General features: G+C 46.6%; 3 protein-coding genes across 3 annotated transcripts in view; 2 read left to right on the forward strand and 1 right to left on the reverse strand.

The window, feature by feature from the left end:
• Window positions 1-12,151, reverse strand: part of LOC115573869 (tumor necrosis factor alpha-induced protein 2-like) — a 21,357-nt gene extending 9,206 nt beyond the window's left edge. Inside the window, exons 1-12 of the mRNA XM_030404918.1 lie at window positions 11,910-12,151; window positions 9,121-9,228; window positions 8,485-8,951; window positions 8,201-8,412; window positions 7,793-7,907; window positions 7,602-7,721; window positions 3,440-3,534; window positions 3,216-3,308; window positions 2,962-3,088; window positions 1,327-1,452; window positions 1,045-1,194; window positions 602-726 (exon numbers count right to left, since the gene is read on the reverse strand). Coding sequence (XP_030260778.1) covers window positions 602-726; window positions 1,045-1,194; window positions 1,327-1,452; window positions 2,962-3,088; window positions 3,216-3,308; window positions 3,440-3,534; window positions 7,602-7,721; window positions 7,793-7,907; window positions 8,201-8,412; window positions 8,485-8,951; window positions 9,121-9,228; window positions 11,910-11,958 — 1,787 coding nt within the window. The 5' untranslated portion in view covers window positions 11,959-12,151. The remainder of the gene's footprint in view (window positions 1-601; window positions 727-1,044; window positions 1,195-1,326; window positions 1,453-2,961; window positions 3,089-3,215; window positions 3,309-3,439; window positions 3,535-7,601; window positions 7,722-7,792; window positions 7,908-8,200; window positions 8,413-8,484; window positions 8,952-9,120; window positions 9,229-11,909) is intronic.
• Window positions 12,152-12,340: 189 nt separating this feature from the next.
• LOC115573870 (mediator of RNA polymerase II transcription subunit 15-like) lies at window positions 12,341-19,328 on the forward strand. Its single transcript, XM_030404919.1, has 5 exons — window positions 12,341-12,517; window positions 12,755-13,351; window positions 17,141-17,209; window positions 17,306-17,458; window positions 17,993-19,328. The coding sequence occupies exons 1-5, from the start codon at window positions 12,383-12,385 to the stop codon at window positions 18,923-18,925; spliced, it is 1,887 nt and encodes a 628-aa protein (XP_030260779.1). The 5' UTR covers window positions 12,341-12,382; the 3' UTR covers window positions 18,926-19,328.
• Window positions 15,054-17,976, forward strand: LOC115574129 (protein LBH). Its single transcript, XM_030405387.1, has 4 exons — window positions 15,054-15,165; window positions 17,107-17,209; window positions 17,306-17,465; window positions 17,560-17,976. The coding sequence occupies exons 2-4, from the start codon at window positions 17,141-17,143 to the stop codon at window positions 17,601-17,603; spliced, it is 273 nt and encodes a 90-aa protein (XP_030261247.1). The 5' UTR covers window positions 15,054-15,165; window positions 17,107-17,140; the 3' UTR covers window positions 17,604-17,976.
• Window positions 19,329-19,450: the final 122 nt, after the last annotated feature.

Genomic DNA, 19,450 nt, shown 5'->3' on the forward strand with positions numbered 1-19,450 from the left:
TCTCAGGTGTTGACATGTACAGTTCATTTTGAAGGAAACCTCCTTCCTCTCCTACAGAGACCAGACCGGACCGCACCGGACCAGACCGGACCGGACCGGACCACTCAGCTCATCTTAATATAAACTATAACTTAAGCTGTCGTTGTTGTCTCAGTTGGGTCTGAGAGGAAACAAAGTCTCCTGAATGTGATTCAAACCAGTGTGATTTGAATATGAATAGGGATGACATCATCAGTAGACGTCCAATCAGAGGGCTCTGTTAGTGTGTGAGTGTGATGAATGAAGCGTGACTCATCAGCTGTGATTCACTGTGTAACTTCATGTTCACACAGGCCGGTCTCCACCCACTCACTGGTGTTATACATGGACTCATGATCAATAAACACAAATATACAAAACTAAAAATTAACCAAAAAAACTTCAAAAGATATCAAGAAACATGAGTGATTCTAAAGGATCATGTTGTCCTCCAGGAGTTCACTATATGAAGCTGTCCAGAGCCCCACAGCATGGTGTGTGTGTGTGTGTGTGTGTGTGTGTGGTGTGTGTGTGTGTGTGTGTGTGTGTGTGTGTGTGTGTGTGTGTGTGTGTGTGTGTGTACCTGAGGTCGGGGAACCTTCTGGCCACACTGACCATCTCCAGCTGAACGCTCCCTGGATCCTGCAGACGGACGATCTCAGCCAGACTACAGAGCAGCTCCCCGAGCCACAGAGACTCACTGCAGCCCTGAGACACACACACACACACACACACACACACACACACACACACACAGACACACACAGACACACACACACACATTCACAGACACACACACACACACATACACACACAGACACACACACACAGACACACACACACACACACACAGACACACACACACAGACACACACACACACACACACAACACACACACACACACACACACAGACACAGTGCTGTAATACTGAGATCTTGGCTGTCGTGCTGGAGCCACACTGTCTCAGAGCAATGATGTCACTTCCTGTTAGTCAGCATCTCCAATCAGAGAAGAGCGTGTCTCACCCCCTCGTTAAAGAAGTCGTTGATCTTTCGGGCGTCTTCGATCATCCGCTGAGCTCCGCCCACCTGCTGCTCCCTGCTCTTCATCCTGCTCTTCATCATCCTCTTCACATACTTAAGAACTACATCCTGATGGAGGAGAGACAGCAGGGCCTGCAGACAGACAGGCAGAGAGACAGACAGGCAGACAGTCAGTCAGAGAGACAGTCAGTCAGACAGACAGTCAGTCAGACAGACAGTCAGAGAAACAGTCAGACAGACAGTCAGAGAGACAGACAGTCTCACCTGTCTGCAGTCTGGTTTCAGGTCCGTCAGGTCCATCAGCTGTTGGTTCAGAGAGTCCAGCAGAGAATCAACGACAGGAAGTGACCCATCCAGCCAGACAGACGTCCACAGGTGAGTGAAACACACCTGCACAACCATCGATTATTGATTATCAACAATGTGATCAGACGATGGCGCCCTGAGGCAGATGTGTTTGCTCGTTCCACCTCTGAATGCTGACTTTCTCTCTGCGGTGCACTGCTCACAGACAGCAGACGGTCCTGCTGGACAACTCACTGTTATTTTGGTCATTTTTGTTATTTTTTACTGGTTCTGTACCAACAACACACTGTCGGGCCCTGCAGTCACCAGCGCCACTCCCGAGAAGGCCCGAAGCACCGAGCTGGGTGATCCCAGGAGAGCGCATCGGAGACGCAAGCGGGGCCAGAGGGAGGGCTGTTGACCAGATGTGGAGGTCTGACTGCTGAGAGGCCGTCCCTCTGATCTGCTGAACCTGCTGCTGCTGTTCAAATCCCTCCAGCAAACTCCACAACGTCACCAGCCTGCAAGTGACGGTTCATCCTGATGCTGTTTGGCAACTTTAACCACTGCAATTTATGTTTCATAAATATGATCAACATGTGGATATTCCCACCCGTGATAAGAACACACTGGACCATGTTTACAGCAGTACGAGGTGCCTACAGGGCTGCACCCCCCCATCTCTTGTTCCTGTATGCAGCCTACAGACAAAGACTGAAGCAACAAACTCTGTGACTGAACAAGTCAAACTCTGGACCCCAGACACTGAGAGCATCCTGCAGGACTGTTTTTCTCAGACAGACTGGGATGTGTTTAAAGCTGCAGACACTCTGGAGGACTCTTCTGTCAGCACACAGGACCACGCTGAGCATGTGACTACGTATACTAGCACTTGTGTCAACAACATCGTGCCCATAATACAAGTCAAGAAGTTTCCAAACCAGAAGCCCTGGATTAACAGTCAGGTACGTCATATGCTGCCTGCTCGCTCTCTCACGTTTAGATCAGGCATTAAGTACAAAGCTGCAGTATGGACTGGAAAAAGCCATCACAGCAGCCAGAAGGCAGCACAGAGAGAAGCTGGATGGCTTTGTTTCCACTGCTGACTGCTGGCTGCTGACTGCTGACTGCTGACTGCTGACTGCTGACTGCTGGCTGCTGACTGCTGACTGCTGACTGCTGACTGCTGGCTGCTGACTGCTGACTGCTCTTTCACTGCCATCAGACTCCTAAACAGCAGAGAGGAGTTTACAGTCACGTCTGCCTCATATAACTGTACCGACTGTTTACATTCCATTTTCAAATATTTTTTCAAATACATACTCACATTTGCACTGTTTTATTACCAATATTATTATTATTGTTGCGTTTGTCTTTATTTGTCACATGCTGTTTTTCAAAATTGCTTTATTTTGTATATTTTTGTTGTATACATTTCTGTTTACATTGGTGGCATTCTGTGGACGTATGACATTAAACACTTTGAATCTTGAATCTTAAATCTTGAATCAGCAGGACCTCGATCAGCTCAGACAAGGTATGTGTACTCTACCAAAAGCCCCTAAAAGTCAACCTATAGTAACCTATTACTATGAGTACACACAGTATTTGTACCTTCAGCTGGGTGTGAATGGGAGCGGTGAGGCATCTGTACCCACAATCCTTCAGGGCGGACAGCGTGTCCACACAGCGACGCCTCTGCTCCTCCGACAGACTTCCTGTCATAGTTGTGATATAATCCCTGAGGGCAGTCACGAGAACCAATCAGCATTATAGCAGGCAAACATAGCGACCAATCAGCTGTCCCTGTCCCTCCACCAGCCTTGTCCAGCTGTGTGTGTACAGGTGTGCAGAGTGTTGAGTTGTACCTGAACTGCAGCTCACAGACCAGCTGAGCTTTGATCACTGAGCGGACGTTACAGTGGTTCCCCTTCACAAACTCCTCCACACTCTTCTTATAGCTGAAACACATGAATGATTAATGACAAACACCTGCACACCTGCAGCAACACACTCATGCCTACCTGCTGAGGAAGCCTACCTGCTGAGGAAGCCTACCTGCTGAGGAAGCCTACCTGCTGAGGAAGCCTACCTGCTGAGGAAGATCTCCAGGTGAGCTGTGATCCTCTGAGCTTTGCTCTGGTCTCTGATCACACAGCTGAACTCATTCAGGGAGCTGTCCATCACCTGGAAACACCAACAATTATCCACCACCCTGAACAGAAACAGGTACGAACTACAGCTTCACCTGCTGCACACCTGGGGCTCTGTGCAGACGGCTTGCAGTGCAGCGCGCTCGTGCGCTTAGGACGTTTAGCTGATTAAACAGTGGATGATCTGGGTGTAAAGTGTGGCGCACGATGCAAAGAGCTCGTATTTAGAATCTGAAAAGGAAACAGGTGCACCTGACACTTAGTAAACAGTAGCACCGGTGTTCACTGAGGGGCGGGGAGGTGGTCCTCGGCTGCTGGACCCTCAGTCCAGCTGCTTTACACCATCATGTCCAATCAACAGCTTAGTGGAGCTGATGAGTGAAAAAATACTTCAGTTTGTGATACAAACATGAAAATTGGCACAAGTGCTCACTCTAACCCACTCTTTTGAAAAGTTTGGTTGTCCACGCAAAATTTCAAGATGACCGTCATTTTTCAAGATGGCCGCCAATTGCACTGATTTTAGACCATTTTAGACACTTTCAGTGCCCAATTTTTTATGATATGTGGTCATGATGTTGACACTGACATTAAAAACTAAAAACTAAATAAATAATAAATAATAGAATAAATAAAAAATAAATAAAAAATAACAAGCGGCCATTCCAGAGGCTACTTACACCTCACATTTGCAGCTGCATGAAGCTGTACATGCCAGCCCAAGCCTGTAGCATTTGCATCTGCCATGGCAGGCAGACTTGCAGCCACATTTAGTGAGTTGTTCACAACTCTTTGCAATAGGAGAGATGGCGGTCCAGAAGACTTTCCATTCCTCACCAACCTTTTACCAACCCCAGTCAACAGGACTCTCTGCTTCTGGCTGGCGCAGAATTGCCTGAGCTCATACACCTGCCTGATATGTTGAGCGTTTGGTGTGTTGGAGCAGAGCTGCTCTGGTTGGAGGGATGGCTTCATAAGGTCTCTGTTTTCTGGCAAATAGGTCAAGTCTGGCCTCATCTACACTGTCTAGAGTGCTTGACCTGTCATACATGAGTACCACAAACCTCTCCAGAATCCTCATGTCAGCATCCTCGATGGTTGCTGGGTACTTGCTCAGTTTAGAAAAGACTGAGGTGGCTTCAGGAAATATGTTCCATGTTTGCCAGGCTGTTTTCTTTCCTTTGTTTCTGAAGGCTGAGACAACATCACAACCTGTAAATGCATGGAAGAATAGCATGCCTTTAGCCATCTCTGCACCAACATTGTTGTACAGGTTGTGAATACCTATCCACCGAAGGCTCTGACCTTGGCCAAATGCGAGCCACAGCTTCTCCAGACCTATGCCTTGCAGTATTGGGAACATACTTAGGCCAATTACAAGGACACCTGTGTCATTGGCTTTGTCCATGATAGATTTGCTCCCCTGTGATGCAGCGCATCTGGCATGGACAAAGATGCGGCTGTCTGCCTCCTCGTGAGAACAGTTGTTTAGTTCAAGCAGACTCACTTTGTGATTGCTGAGCGCTTTGGTTCCTTTGGTCACAATAACCAAGTTTGGCACAGACATCTCAGTAATCTTGTCTGCCAGGAAGTCAAACAGCTCTGACTTGTTGCTGTTGTGTCGGAGAAAGTTGTGCCAGTTTGAAGGAATGGAGTTCTTTTCTGTCACCTTGCATATTCCACCTTGTCCTCTTTTGGACCTGGTTTCTTGCTTTAGACTTGATGCATTAGACACACCAAAGACAACATGTGTTGTCTTGTATGCACCAGCATAGGCACTAATGCTTGGCAAAAAGTCAAGAGTTGCATAATTCTTAGTCTTAGACCTTTTGGGTGGCAGTGCATGGACCAAGGCTGAACCATCAATGATGATGTCATCAGCCTCTGGCTCTTGGTCTGGAAGTGGAACTTGTTTCTCTAGTATGCATGTGAGTTGGGACTTCTGACAGCTGTTAAATTTTCCAACCTTACTCAAAGATGCAGGGAACAACTGATTTTCGTGCTGAAAGAATTCCTGCAGGTCACATTCCCTGCTCTGACAAGAAATGAATAGTTTGGAGAACAGCTGACATTCTTCTTTCAGCTGCTTCTGTTTTGATGACGCTGTAGTAGGCTTATCTTGAGAGAAAAAGTCAAGCCTGTTCTTATTGATGGGCGTAGAATGAAGTTGGATTTTCTGCCAAGCCATCCATGTGAGTGTGAACAAGCTCAGCAGAGCTGGGATGAGCAACATCTTTGGAGTCTATTGTGAACAGCTCTGTGCTGTCTTCCTGGAAAGGGTTTCCCAAGTCTTGTAGGACCTGAGAGAGTTTCTGGATCCTGTCAAAAAATGTCTGCTGAGCATATAGAGTCTGCTCATGGTGAAGTGAGTGATCATTGGCCTCTTTCATCTGTGCCTCACTTTCATAGAGGGACACTAGATGACTCACCTCAGGACCAGAGACCATCCATCTCCTCAGGGCTGATGGATTTCCAGTGAGCCCAATGGCTCCACCATCACCCTTGATTAAAGCAATGGCCTGCTCATGTGCTTGATCAAGAGCAAGTGCTGAGAATTCATGTTTGGTCTTATGCACCACAAAGTTGCCCTTCATGAACTCATGAGCCACTTCTGGGTGCCTACTTTACAGAGTCAGCATGTCCCTCAGGTGAACAGGCAACCATCGGGCATAATTGGTGTTGTTATTGGCAAAGAAGTATGGCATCAGCTCCTTTAATGCCTGGCAGTAGAGGCTGAAGTTGGCCTCACGGAACGATCTTATCAGCATGAACACAGTCAGCTCCATTGACAGCACCAAATACCAGAACTGAAATTGTGGACTTTTTTGGCTTTTGTTCTGACACCATTCCTCAAAGCCCAATGGGTGTTCATTGAGTTCTTCTTGCTCTGTGCAGTAACTGTTGTAGGCAGTCTTCAGCATCATGAAAAGACTGCATGCAGTGACCTGGTGCATTTGTCGTGTCCTAGTGACACTTGAGACAGAGATGAAGGAATCTGCTGTGCCAGAAGAAGCAATGCCTGCTTCAACTAGGGCACCAGTCCAGTCACTGTCCTTGAGCAAGGAACCAAGAGACCTAAGGGCAGCCATTTCAATATGAAGACCCCCAAACATGACAACATATTTGTCCTCTCCATATTCATCTGGCCGCTGCCACTGCACCTGTTTTAGTAAAGCAAGATTAGCTGACACTGAACTGAGTCACCAGTGTGCCCTGGTTGTGCGCTGACATTCACTCTTTTAAACTAAAACTACCTAAAGCACCACCACCTAAATTGAACCTAGACATGCAAAATTGAACCTAGACATGCAGATTTATAGTAAAAATATTTTCAGTGATGGTGTGGTGTGATAAAAGAGCATTTTTCTATGCTGAACATATTTTTGGACAATATAATTTCATGATTTTGGCTGCCATTTGGACGCCATCTTTGTTTTTACATGCCATATGACCTCTTTAACAGAAATACATCATACTTGTGCATATGTACTCTACTTAAGGTATGTTAAACCAAAACAATTTGATCAAAAGATTACCAAAGGCAAAAACACCCTTCGCTAAAACCTTCACTGGTGGCCATCTTGAAAAATCAGCCGCCATTTTGAAATTTTGAGTGGACACCCAGGATTTTCTTTTAGTTAGGCTATGGAGAAGGTATGTACCAAATTTCATAATTGTATCACTAAGTGAAGTATGCTAGTGAAAAAATGAACTTATCAGCTCCACTAGCTGTGTTTGACTGCATATTAAAAATACATTGATATAAAACTGAAGAGCAGGAGCAGCTCAGTGTGTGTGTGGATATATCGTCCGATCAATGATGAGAGGGTGAAATACGTCTCATCACCTAAAGAAACTATATGTGTATCTGTACATTAACACGAGGAACAGCAGATCATCAGTGAGAGAGTTTGGAGCGAAGCTGCTGTCCTGATGAATCCTGACAACAATATTTATTAGTGAAGATTAAAGTTTAATTCTGTTCGGGACTGGAGAGTATCTGGACAGTTTATAACTACAGCTTTCAGTTTGACTGATTAAATGAGCCAACATATTATTATAGTACATCACCGCGTTCAACAGCTGTCCTGTCTGTCTCACCTGTATGACGTCTACAGCCAGTGGGCTGAAGCAGTAGTGGTCGATGAGTTCAGGTGTGCTGCTGGTCCAGCTCTGCTCGTCTCTCATTAGAGCTGTGTTCAGCCACAGCTTCACTTTGTCCTGAAGGACACAAACATCTCAGTAACCAACACAAACGCTGAGAGAATCGGCTCCTGGCTGCTGGTCTTTACCTCTTTGTGGCTCAGGTACTGGTCCTCCAGCCGGTCCAAGTGGTCCCGCAGCAGCAGAGAACCCAGACAGGCCGTCTTGATGTTCCCCTGCAGTTCCTCGTGGTTTAATATGTCACTGAGGAGAAACAAACACCTGAGACCTCCAGTCACTGACAGTTCCTTATGTAGGAACACCTGGACCAGGTCCGCCAGAACCATTTTATGTTGACATATCTTAAACTGAATTATTATGTTATCAGTATGTCAGAGGCTCTTTGACCCAGAACCACCACCCACAACCTGAAACTGTTACTGACAACATACAGCTGAAGGCTGAGGACATCTGGTCCGGATGTGACACCGCTGATCCAGTGAACCCCTGCAGTGTGTGTGTGTGTGTGTGTGTGTGTGTGTGTGTGTGAGACTCACTGTGGATAGCAGTGATTGGTCCAGAATAGCAGGTATCCACAGTCGTCTGCTTCCAGTCCAGCAGCAGCAAGTTCAGTCAGACGGGAAGAGAAGTTCTGGTGGTACAGTCCAGCGTACAGGTTCATGATGTCCACCTGAGGAGGGTAACAGTCCTTCACCGTCCTCACCACCGTCAGCAGGTCCTCCTTCACACGCCTCCCCATACAACACACCTGCACAGGTACGTTAGTAACCACTGATGTTGTTACCAGGTGAACTTGTCTGCTCTGTAGCTGATGACTCACCTGCCGCTTCACAGGTGAGGACAGCCCCTCAGCTCCACCACAGTCTTCCTCACTGGCCTTCATCAGTCTGGACTCCACCATCTTCTGCAGCAGACTGTGGTGAGTGCTCAGAAACTTCTGAGGACGCCACTCCGGCATTCGCTCCTCCAGACTACCCGTCCATCGCCGGTCCTGCACCTCCTGCTGCTGGATGGAAGCCACAGCACTCCTCAGGACCTCCAGCTGCACTGTGGAGGAGGAGGAGGAGGAGGAGGAGGAGGTGGTGAAGGTGTTGTGGACAGCCATCCATATCTGCAGTCTGAAAGCCTCGAAGTCTTTCTGCAGCTGGTCCACCTCCAGCTCACATGGGGAGTCCTGACTGAAGAGCTGCTCCTCCCTGAGGATCAGCTTCCTGCTCACCTCCTCCAGCTGCTCCTCCCTCTGCTGCTCCTCCCTCTGCTGCTCCTCCTCACAGTCCAACTCATCGCCTGCAGGACACAAAACACATGACGCAGAGCAGGTTCAACATCACAACTGCCTGTTCTTGAGTTCTGATCAAGTCGGGTCTGCTAGTTCTAAAGGTTCTGTGGTTCTGATCTACAGGGTGGTCCACCTGATAATTTTGTTCTGATCTGATGATGTTCTGTTGGTTCTGACCTGCGGTGTGTTTGTGGTTCTGCTGTTTGCGGTTCTTCCAGATCTTTGCAGGGTTCTTCAGTTTGGGCAGTCTCCTCCTCTCTCCTTCCCGGTTCTCCTCAGCTCCTCCTGCTCAACATTCAACAACAACTTTATCTACATGTTGGTTTGACAGGGAACTGGTGTTCTGTGGAGAACTTAACTGGTTAAACGCTGGATAATCTGGATGCAAAGTGCGTCGACAGTGCAGAGAGGTCGAGTTTAGACTCAGAAACAGTCACGTGGGAGTTTTGGGTGAAACATGAATGAAATGAAAGCCGCTGCTCTGATCATTAATCAGAGCGCCTGCACGCGTCCTTCAAACAGGAAACACTGTGCCTTTGACTTCAGACCTGCTGTTTGTCCATGACGCCGTCACTTTCTGCTGCCTGATAGCAAGAAAGCTTCATCAGTGCAGCTGACCACACCTCACTTAAAGACCAACAGCCCACAGGTGGGCACAGGAGCAAACAGGTTGGCACAGGAGCAAACAGGTTGGCACAGGAGCAAACAGGTTGGCACAGGAGCAAACAGGTGGGCACAGGAGCAAACAGGTGGGCACAGGAGCAAACAGGTACATTTACTATTTACACAACGTGTATGCAGGGCATGAAAATGGCGACTGTGTCGGTGTGTAACTAACAACAGGACCTGCACTGCACAGAGAAACACAGAAACCTTTAAATGTACAGTTTCTGAATGGAGTTTGGTCCAAGTGTTAAACTCTTTAATTACAGACTGAATATGAGAACACACCGAGAACATACAGACAACACACAGAGAACATACAGAGAACATACAGAGAACATACAGAGAACATCCAGAACACACAGAGAACATACAGAACACACAGAGAACATACAGAGAACATCCAGAACACACAGAGAACATACAGAACACACAGAGAACACACAGAGAACATACAGAGAACATACAGAACACACAGAGAACATACAGAGAACATACAGAACACACAGAGAACATACAGAGAACATACAGAACACACAGAGAACATACAGAGAACATACAGAACACACAGAGAACATACAGAACACACAGAGAACATACAGAACACACAGAGAACATACAGAACACACAGAGAACATACAGAACACACAGAGAACATACAGAACACACAGAGAACATACAGAGAACATACAGAACACACAGAGAACATACAGAGAACATACAGAGAACATACAGAACATACAGAGAACATACAGAACACACAGAGAACATACAGAGAACATACGGAACACACAGAGAACATACAGAGAACATACAGAGAACATACAGAACATACAGAGAACATACAGAACACACAGAGAACATACAGAGAACATACGGAACACACAGAGAACATACAGAGAACATACAGAACACACAGAGAACATACAGAGAACATACAGAGAACATACAGAGAACATACAGAGAACATACAGAACACACAGAGAACATACAGAGAACATACAGAGAACATACAGAGAACACACAGAGAACATACAGAGAACATACAGAGAACATACAGAACATACAGAACAACACAGAGAACATACAGAGAACATACAGAGAACATACAGAACACACAGAGAACATACAGAGAACATACAGAGAACATACAGAGAACATACAGAACACACAGAGAACATACAGAGAACATACAGAGAACATACAGAACACACAGAGAACATACAGAACACACAGAGAACATACAGAGAACATACAGAGAACATACAGAACACACAGAGAACATACAGAACACACAGAGAACATACAGAGAACATACAGAGAACATACAGAACACACAGAGAACATACAGAGAACATACAGAGAACATACAGAACACAGAGAGAACATACAGAGAACATACAGAGAACATACAGAACATACAGAGAACACACAGAACATACAGAACACACAGAGAGAACATACAGAGAACATACAGAACACAGAGAGAACATACAGAACACACAGAGAACATACAGAACACACAGAGAACATACAGAGAACATACAGAGAACACACAGAACATCCAGAACACACACAGCGGGGAGAACAATGTGCTCAGATCATAAACAGATTGAATACTTAAACAATCTTTGTACTGCAGTTTCATCGGGTCGTGAACGCACCGCACACGACACAGACGTGTTTAAAGTGTTTATAATTAAACTATTAACAATTCATATCAGAGCAGACGTCACAGGATCAAAGTGTTTCTCCTTCATGAGTCTGCAGGCTGAACAAGGCTTCAAAGGAATCAATAAACCTATCGATAATCAGCTGATCAGAGGAGGAAACAAAACCTCCTTCAGAATAAAACTCTCCACATATAGTTTAAAGTCAGAGCAGCAGTCTTACCTCTCATCCCTGCTCCTCTGAGTCTGTGACGGGGCGGCCCGGAGGAGGGGCGGGGTCACACGACGACGAGGAGGAGTCTGTCTCTCTGTCTGTCTGAGGCCTCATCAATATTCATTTATCTTTATACGTCATTATTATTCTGTTCCTTCTTATTCAACTTATTTTTTCTAGTTTTTTCTATCCAATAAATTCTAAATGGATTAGAATCCCGGTCTGCAGACCAGCCTCAGTCTCAGAGCGCTGCTGGAGTCTGCAGCGGGTCTGCAGCGCCCCCCAGTGGACACCACCTCTCATTTATATCTGAGTCACAGTAACACAGCTGCTGCCTCCTCATGCGACAGGCCACATCATGACATCATCATGACATCATCACTGAGCTTAAATAATAAACACAATCACAATGAACTCACCTGAGCTGCTCTGCTGAGTCCTGCTGGGCAGAAAGGAAACCCACATCATCACTAGAACCAGAACTGATCCACCTCAACCAGAACTAATCCACCTCGACCAGAACTGATTCACCTCGACAAGAACTGATCCACCTCGACCAGAACCAGCAGACGGTTTAAAACAAAAACAATCTGATCCAGGATCTGCTGCTGCAGAGAAAACAGACTCAGAGCATCTTCAGACTCACAGCTGATTCTTTCACTTTCTGTTTCAGTTTCAGCCAACACCCTCCTCTTCATCATCATCATCATCATCATCACCCTCCTCTTCATCATCATCATCATCACCCTCCTCTTCATCAACTGTCTGACACAGAGAGTGTAGCTGAGTTGTGTGTGTGTGTGTGTGTGTGTGTGTGTGTGTGTGTGTGATGTCACCCTCATTTGTAACACGACCGATCATCAATAATCAATGCTGCAGTGATCAATAATAGATGGAGGAGCCTGATCAGTTGCTGAAGGGGTGGAGCTCCTCCTGTCTGAGGGCGGAGCCTGTGTCATGTTTACATCCCACCTGTGGCAGGCCGGTGAGAGCCGTGAGAGTGAAGAAAACTCAGCTGATGATATCTGTGGGTTCATCAATAAGGCACTGATCAATATCTTTATCCAACAGGGTGAAATATAGATTATTGATCAGTGATGACTCTCTCATTCTCTCCATACACAACCAACCACGATGTTTGTTGAAAGTCACTTCCTGTAGAAATCACACAGTTATTGATCTCATCGATCTGATGTCCAATCATTTTCCACAGCCGGGCCAACAGCCGGACCAACAGCCGGGCCAACAGCCGCCGAGCCAACAGCCGGGCCAACAGCCGGACCAACAGCCGGGCCAACAGCCGGGCCAACAGCTGCCGAGCCAACAGCTGCCGAGCCAACAGCCGGACCAACAGCCGGGCCAACAGCTGCCGAGCCAACAGCCGGACCAACAGCCGGGCCAACAGCTGCCGAGCCAACAGCTGCCGAGCCAACAGCCGGACCAACAGCCGGGCCAACAGCTGCCGAGCCAACAGCCGGACCAACAGCCGAGCCAACAGCCGGGCCAACAGCTGCCGAGCCAACAGCCGGACCAACAGCCGAGCCAACAGCTGCCGAGCCAACAGCCGGGCCAACAGCCGGGCCAACAGCTGCCGAGCCAACAGCCGGACCAACAGCCGAGCCAACAGCCGGGCCAACAGCTGCCGAGCCAACAGCCGGACCAACAGCCGAGCCAACAGCTGCCGAGCCAACAGCCGGACCAACAGCCGGGCCAACAGCTGCCGAGCCAACAGCCGGACCAACAGCCGAGCCAACAGCCGGGCCAACAGCTGCCGAGCCAACAGCCGGACCAACAGCCGAGCCAACAGCTGCCGAGCCAACAGCCGGGCCAACAGCCGGGCCAACACAGATTAATCCTAGAGGTTCACCTGTATTTCCACCGTCAATCCTGTGAGGAATTAATGTGTTTTACAGCATGTCCATGGTCTTTCTAGGTATGTTGCATCATTTTAATTATCCTGCATTAAAATATTACATATATATTGTCATTTCTCTTTTCATTTAAATCTGTTGGCTGTTTGTAATTGCAACAGTCTTTTTATATTGGTTCAAGTAGTAGTATTTTTACTCAGGCCAAGTGTTATAGTGCTAATGAAGACTGCTTGTCAAATTGCCATCAAAGGTTTCATAAATATGTGTTTTATTGCAGTAATTGAGATTACAAAACACAGCTGATGAAGTTGCAAAGGTGTTTTTAATGAAGTCTGTGACGAAGGACGCACACGCACACACACACACACACACACACACATACTCACAGACACTCACACTCACACACACTCACACACACACACACACACACACACACACTCACACACACATACTCACAGATACAGTGATTCACCATGGCAACAGGGGAGAAAACAGGAAGCAGACATATTCTGGGGAAAAGAAAAGTAACACAGCTGCGGCCGTAATAAAAATCACTGACAGAGTTTTAGATGCGAGAGTGGTTGAATGTTGAAACAGTCTCACGATGGCAGCAGCAAACTAGAAACACAGACTTTGAAATTACGTTGTTGTAAAAACTACAACAGGCTCTACTGATGGTTACTTCTGTAGCTATCTGTGGGAAATAAAGAAAGCCAAATGAAATGTGAGTTATTTCTCTGTTTCTGGCTGCTGGAAGGTGATTGATAAACTTGCCAAGTGATTAAAAAACAAAAGAAGAGGACTGTTCAGATGTGAGAGCACGTCAGCGATGACGTGTAGCCTGATATTCGCTGTGCAGCCGGAGAATATAAATGCTTTTCTGAAACTCCCCCCCTGTTGTTACCAGGACAACATGAGTACAGCAGCTCCCTCAGGACTACACTGCATACCACGACGACAACAACATAAACAACAACATAAACAACAACAACATGAACAACAACAACATGAACAACAATATAAACATAAACAACAACAACATAAACAACAACATGAACAACAATATAAACATAAACAACAACAACATGAACAACAATATAAACATAAACAACAACATGAACAACAATAACATCATAAACAACACCAACAACATGAACAACAACATAAACAACAACAATATAAACAACATCATAAACAACAACATGAACAACAACAAAAACAGCAACAACATAAACAGCAATAACAATATGTACCATAAACAATTACAACATATATTAATACAATTGTACAATAACAACAACATAACACAAGTATAAAAACAATAGAGTGTAACAGCTTCACCAGCAGTGTAAGATTGAAAATGAAAAGCTTCTAAACATAAAACATAAAATCTGCTGACATATATAATATATAAATTATATGTATCTACATAGTCTATGTATTATATATGGTATATAACACATGTTGTATGTTATATTGTTCACTGTATTTAAACCCACTGGTGACATTTGAATCTATAAATCAATAAAACAAAGTGAAATGAGGCGACTCTGAAACCAAATCACACCAGACTGAGTCAAATCAGGACAACATGCAAAACACACACACACGCACACACGCACACACACACACACACACACACACACACACACGCACACACACACACACACACACACACACCCTGAACTGAATTTGAATTGAGAGGAAGTTTACAGCAGTCGTCGTCTGTCTGATCAACAACAAGCTGCTCGTCTCTGAACACTGACAGAGTCCGTGTTTACATCTTCATCATCCTCTTCATCAGGTGGGTCTTCTTCTCCTTCTTCTCTTTATTTTAATGGTGTTAGTCTCTGAATGATGAGTTCACTGAAGCTGGTTCATATGAAACTTCTGACTGAAGATTTTATCTGATTCTGTTTTAAATGTGGCAGCCGCTGCTCAGCTTCAGTCTGTTCATGTTTGAAATGTTTGTGTGTGAAGTGAAGCAGAACTTTGTGTCTGAAACAGGAAGTAAAAAGTTCCTAAACTGACAACATATCAGTTGTCATGGTAACCAGGCTGTTTGTCCACCAGCTGTGATGTGATCGAGTGGAAAACACACAGCTCATTAATGGTGTCAGATGATCCAGGAGTTTCCAAAGGTTTATCTTACTCACCTGATCTCACCTGTTCTCACCTGATCTCACCTGTTCTCACCTGTTCTCACCTGATCTCACCTGATCTCACCTGATCTCACCTGTTCTCACCTGTTCTCACCTGATCTCACCTGTTCTCACCTGATCTCACCTGATCTCACCTGTTCTCACCTGTTCTCACCTGATCTCACCTGTTCTCACCTGATCTCACCTGTTCTCACCTGATCTCACCTGTTCTCACCTGATCTCACCTGATCTCACCTGATCTCACCTGTTCTCACCTGATCTCACCTGTTCTCACCTGATCTCACCTGTTCTCACCTGTTCTCACCTGATCTCACCTGTTCTCACCTGATCTCACCTGATCTCACCTGTTCTCACCTGTTCTCACCTGATCTCACCTGTTCTCACCTGATCTCACCTGTTCTCACCTGATCTCACCTGTTCTCACCTGATCTCACCTGTTCTCACCTGATCTCACCTGATCTCACCTGATCTCACCTGTTCTCACCTGATCTCACCTGTTCTCACCTGATCTCACCTGATCTCACCTGATCTCACCTGTTCTCACCTGATCTCACCTGATCTCACCTGATCTCACCTGTTCTCATCTGAGCTCACTTGACTTTTTATTACTCATCATAAATCACCATTACACTTTGACAGCTGATGAAAATAATACAGGATAATACAGGTTCCATTGGACCCTGTGTAGAACCACTGAGATGTTCTCATTGAAGTCTGAAACCTTGTTAGAAGTGACTGAGAGTCCTTAAAAAAGGTTAGAACTCCCTGAAGAACCCTTAAAACCCTTTCAGGAACCTCACGAGAACCCATAAAGACCCTCTGCTCTGTCAGGAAGGTTGTTGTGTGATGTCATGTATCCCAGCATGCCCTGGGGCAGACTGAACTCATTTCCATGGGTTTGACCACCAGAGATGGACAGAGTACTCGACCCCAGTACTTGAGTAAGAGTACAAATACTACTGGTCAAAATTTACTCCGTTACAAGTAAAAGTAGCTCAGTCGACATGTTACTCGAGTAAGAGTAAAAAAGTACTTGCTTTTAAAGGTACTTAAGTATCCAAAAGTACATGCTTTTAAATGTACTTTAAGTAAAAGTAAGAGTAAGAGTAAATTTCTTATTTTTCACATCAATGAATTACTATAATTTTTTCTAAATGAATTTAAGGACCTTTTAACTCTTGTTTCTGAGAATGAGGTACTTTGGTGGTATCCTTATGGGGAGGGATGATCCCAGTAGATCCCAGTGGAGAGCGTGCACTGTGATAGGTTTCCTTCTTTGACAAACACAGCTTGTGTCCAATAGTATTTTAGAAAAAAAAAAGAAAAAAGAGCAGACCTGAAAGTAACGAGTACTTTTCAGCCTTCCTAAAAATTAACTTGAGTAAAAGTAAAAATATTTGTCTTGGAAATGTATTCAAGTAAGAGTAAGAGTACCAAAGAAATCTAATACTCAAGTAAAGTACAAATCCTCTGGATATGTACTTAAGTACAGTACTCAAGTAAATTAACTCCGTTACTGTCCACCACTGTTGACTACAGCAGGTGTCCAGGTGCTTTTTATTTGGTATTTTTTCTCCTCTTAGCTTCCTGTCTCCTGCTGCGCTCTGATTGGTTAAGATGACAGAGGTGATGACCACCTGTGAGTCAGTGGGTGGAGCTTCTGGAGAGGAGGCGCTGGCTCTCCAGGTGAGACACAAAACACCCACAGTGAGCCGACCCGCCAGGTGAGTCCGTCTGAAGTCAGCAACGAGCTCTCTGATTGGTCCCTTTCTTCATTTCCAGGTGTTTCCAGACCCTGCAGAGGATTTTCCAAAACTTTCCAGGCTCCTCCCGTCCATCGTAGTGGAGCCGACAGACGGAGGAGATGTGGAGAGCGGCGAGCTCCGCTGGCCTCCTGATGATGTCAGCAGTGATGTCAGAGAGGACCAGGCCCAGGTGGCAGGTGAGGTCATCATGTTGAAGGAACATTCTGCTGTTTAATGACCACTAATCATCAGCGACATCATCAGTGACATCATCAGGCACGCTGTTCACAGGTCCTATGGAGGAGGCGGAGCCACAGGAGGAGGGCGGAGTTTAACACCTCTGACTGATGCAGCTCCTTACTCTGAGCCAATCACTGTGAAGGTTTCTGTAATGAAGGCAGGGGCGGGGCCAACTCACCTATAGCCCGACCTCCAGGTCAGGGGGGCGGAGTCAGATGAGGTCAGACTGAGAGAATGAACAAGGACAACAGATGAAAACACACACACACACACACACACACACACACACCTGATGACTGAGCTGACTCCGCCCCCTGCTGGATCCACTCTGCAGTACATCAGACGTCATGGATCAGTGTGACACTCTGCAGGAGCTGTTGTGTTTTTTAAAGGGACATTCCGTCAAAACGTCCACTGTCCTCAGGAGACATAGCTGTTACTGAAGACAGACGTCTCACTGGTCTCATGAATGACCCACCAGCAGGTGACCCACCAGCAGGTGACCCGTCAGCAGGTGTCCCGTCAGCAGGTGTCCCGTCAGCAGGTGTCCCGTCAGCAGGTGACCCACCAGCAGGTGACCCACCAGCAGGTGTCCCACCAGCAGGTGACCCGTCAGCAGGTGACCCGTCAGCAGGTGTCCCGTCAGCAGGTGACCCGTCAGCAGGTGACCCACCAGCAGGTGACCCACCAGCAGGTGTCCCGTCAGCAGGTGACCCACCAGCAGGTGACCCGTCAGCAGGTGACCCACCAGCAGGTGTCCCGCCAGCAGGTGACCCGTCAGCAGGTGACCCGTCAGCAGGTGTCCCGTCAGCAGGTGACCCACCAGCAGGTGACCCGTCAGCAGGTGACCCACCAGCAGGTGTCCCACCAGCAGGTGACCCGTCAGCAGGTGACCCGTCAGCAGGTGTCCCGTCAGCAGGTGACCCACCAGCAGGTGACCCGTCAGCAGGTGACCCGTCAGCAGGTGACCCACCAGCAGGTGACCCGTCAGCAGGTGACCCACCAGCAGGTGACCCGTCAGCAGGTGACCCGTCAGCAGGTGACCCACCAGCAGGTGTCCCGTCAGCAGGTGACCCGTCAGCAGGTGACCCACCAGCAGGTGTCCCGTCAGCAGGTGACCCGTCAGCAGGTGACCCACCAGCAGGTGTCCCGTCAGCAGGTGACCCACCAGCAGGTGTCCCGTCAGCAGGTGACCCGTCAGCAGGTGACCCGTCAGCAGGTGACCCGTCAGCAGGTGACCCACCAGCAGGTGACCCGTCAGCAGGTGTCCCGCCAGCAGGTGTCCCGTCAGCAGGTGACCCGTCAGCAGGTGACCCGTCAGCAGGTGACCCGTCAGCAGGTGTCCCGTCAGCAGGTGACCCGTCCGCAGGTGACCCGTCCGCAGGTTCATGTTGTCAATCGGACGTACGCCAGTTAAAAAGAAGCAGGAGGACATTTGTCTTTAATTTACGTTCAGTTTTTATATGTTGTAATCAAAGTCTGTTTGTCCTGTTTGACTGATAAAATCTCAGTTTAATGAAGTTTAATTAGAAAATTAAACTTTATCAGTTTGATGCGTTCAGGAGGAACCAACAAGCCGCTGACAGGAAGTCAGACGTGTTTAGAGACGGACCAGGTTTATCAGATCCATCAGCATAAAGAACCTTCAATTATGAGTTTATTTGCCAGTTATTAAAGTTAATAATGTTTTGAATAATTCTTTATGTTCTGCCTCAAGCTGTTTATCTTTAAAAATGTTTCAGTGGTCCATTGTGAGCTTTTACTTTGAAAAGACAGTTGACACCTGGTTCTTGTTGAATAAAGTCTGACCTCAGAGTTCTTCTGATCGTGTTTTTAAGTTTTTTTCAATTAGAAAACTAACATCAAAACATTTCTAAGAAGTTTGGAGGATAACAGTCGATGTCTTTGTTCACTTTGGTCACGTTTCATTTCTGTGCTGGAA

Source organism: Sparus aurata, chromosome 22 (assembly GCF_900880675.1).
Source record: "Sparus aurata chromosome 22, fSpaAur1.1, whole genome shotgun sequence".
NCBI classification, from domain to species: Eukaryota; Metazoa; Chordata; class Actinopteri; order Spariformes; family Sparidae; genus Sparus; species Sparus aurata.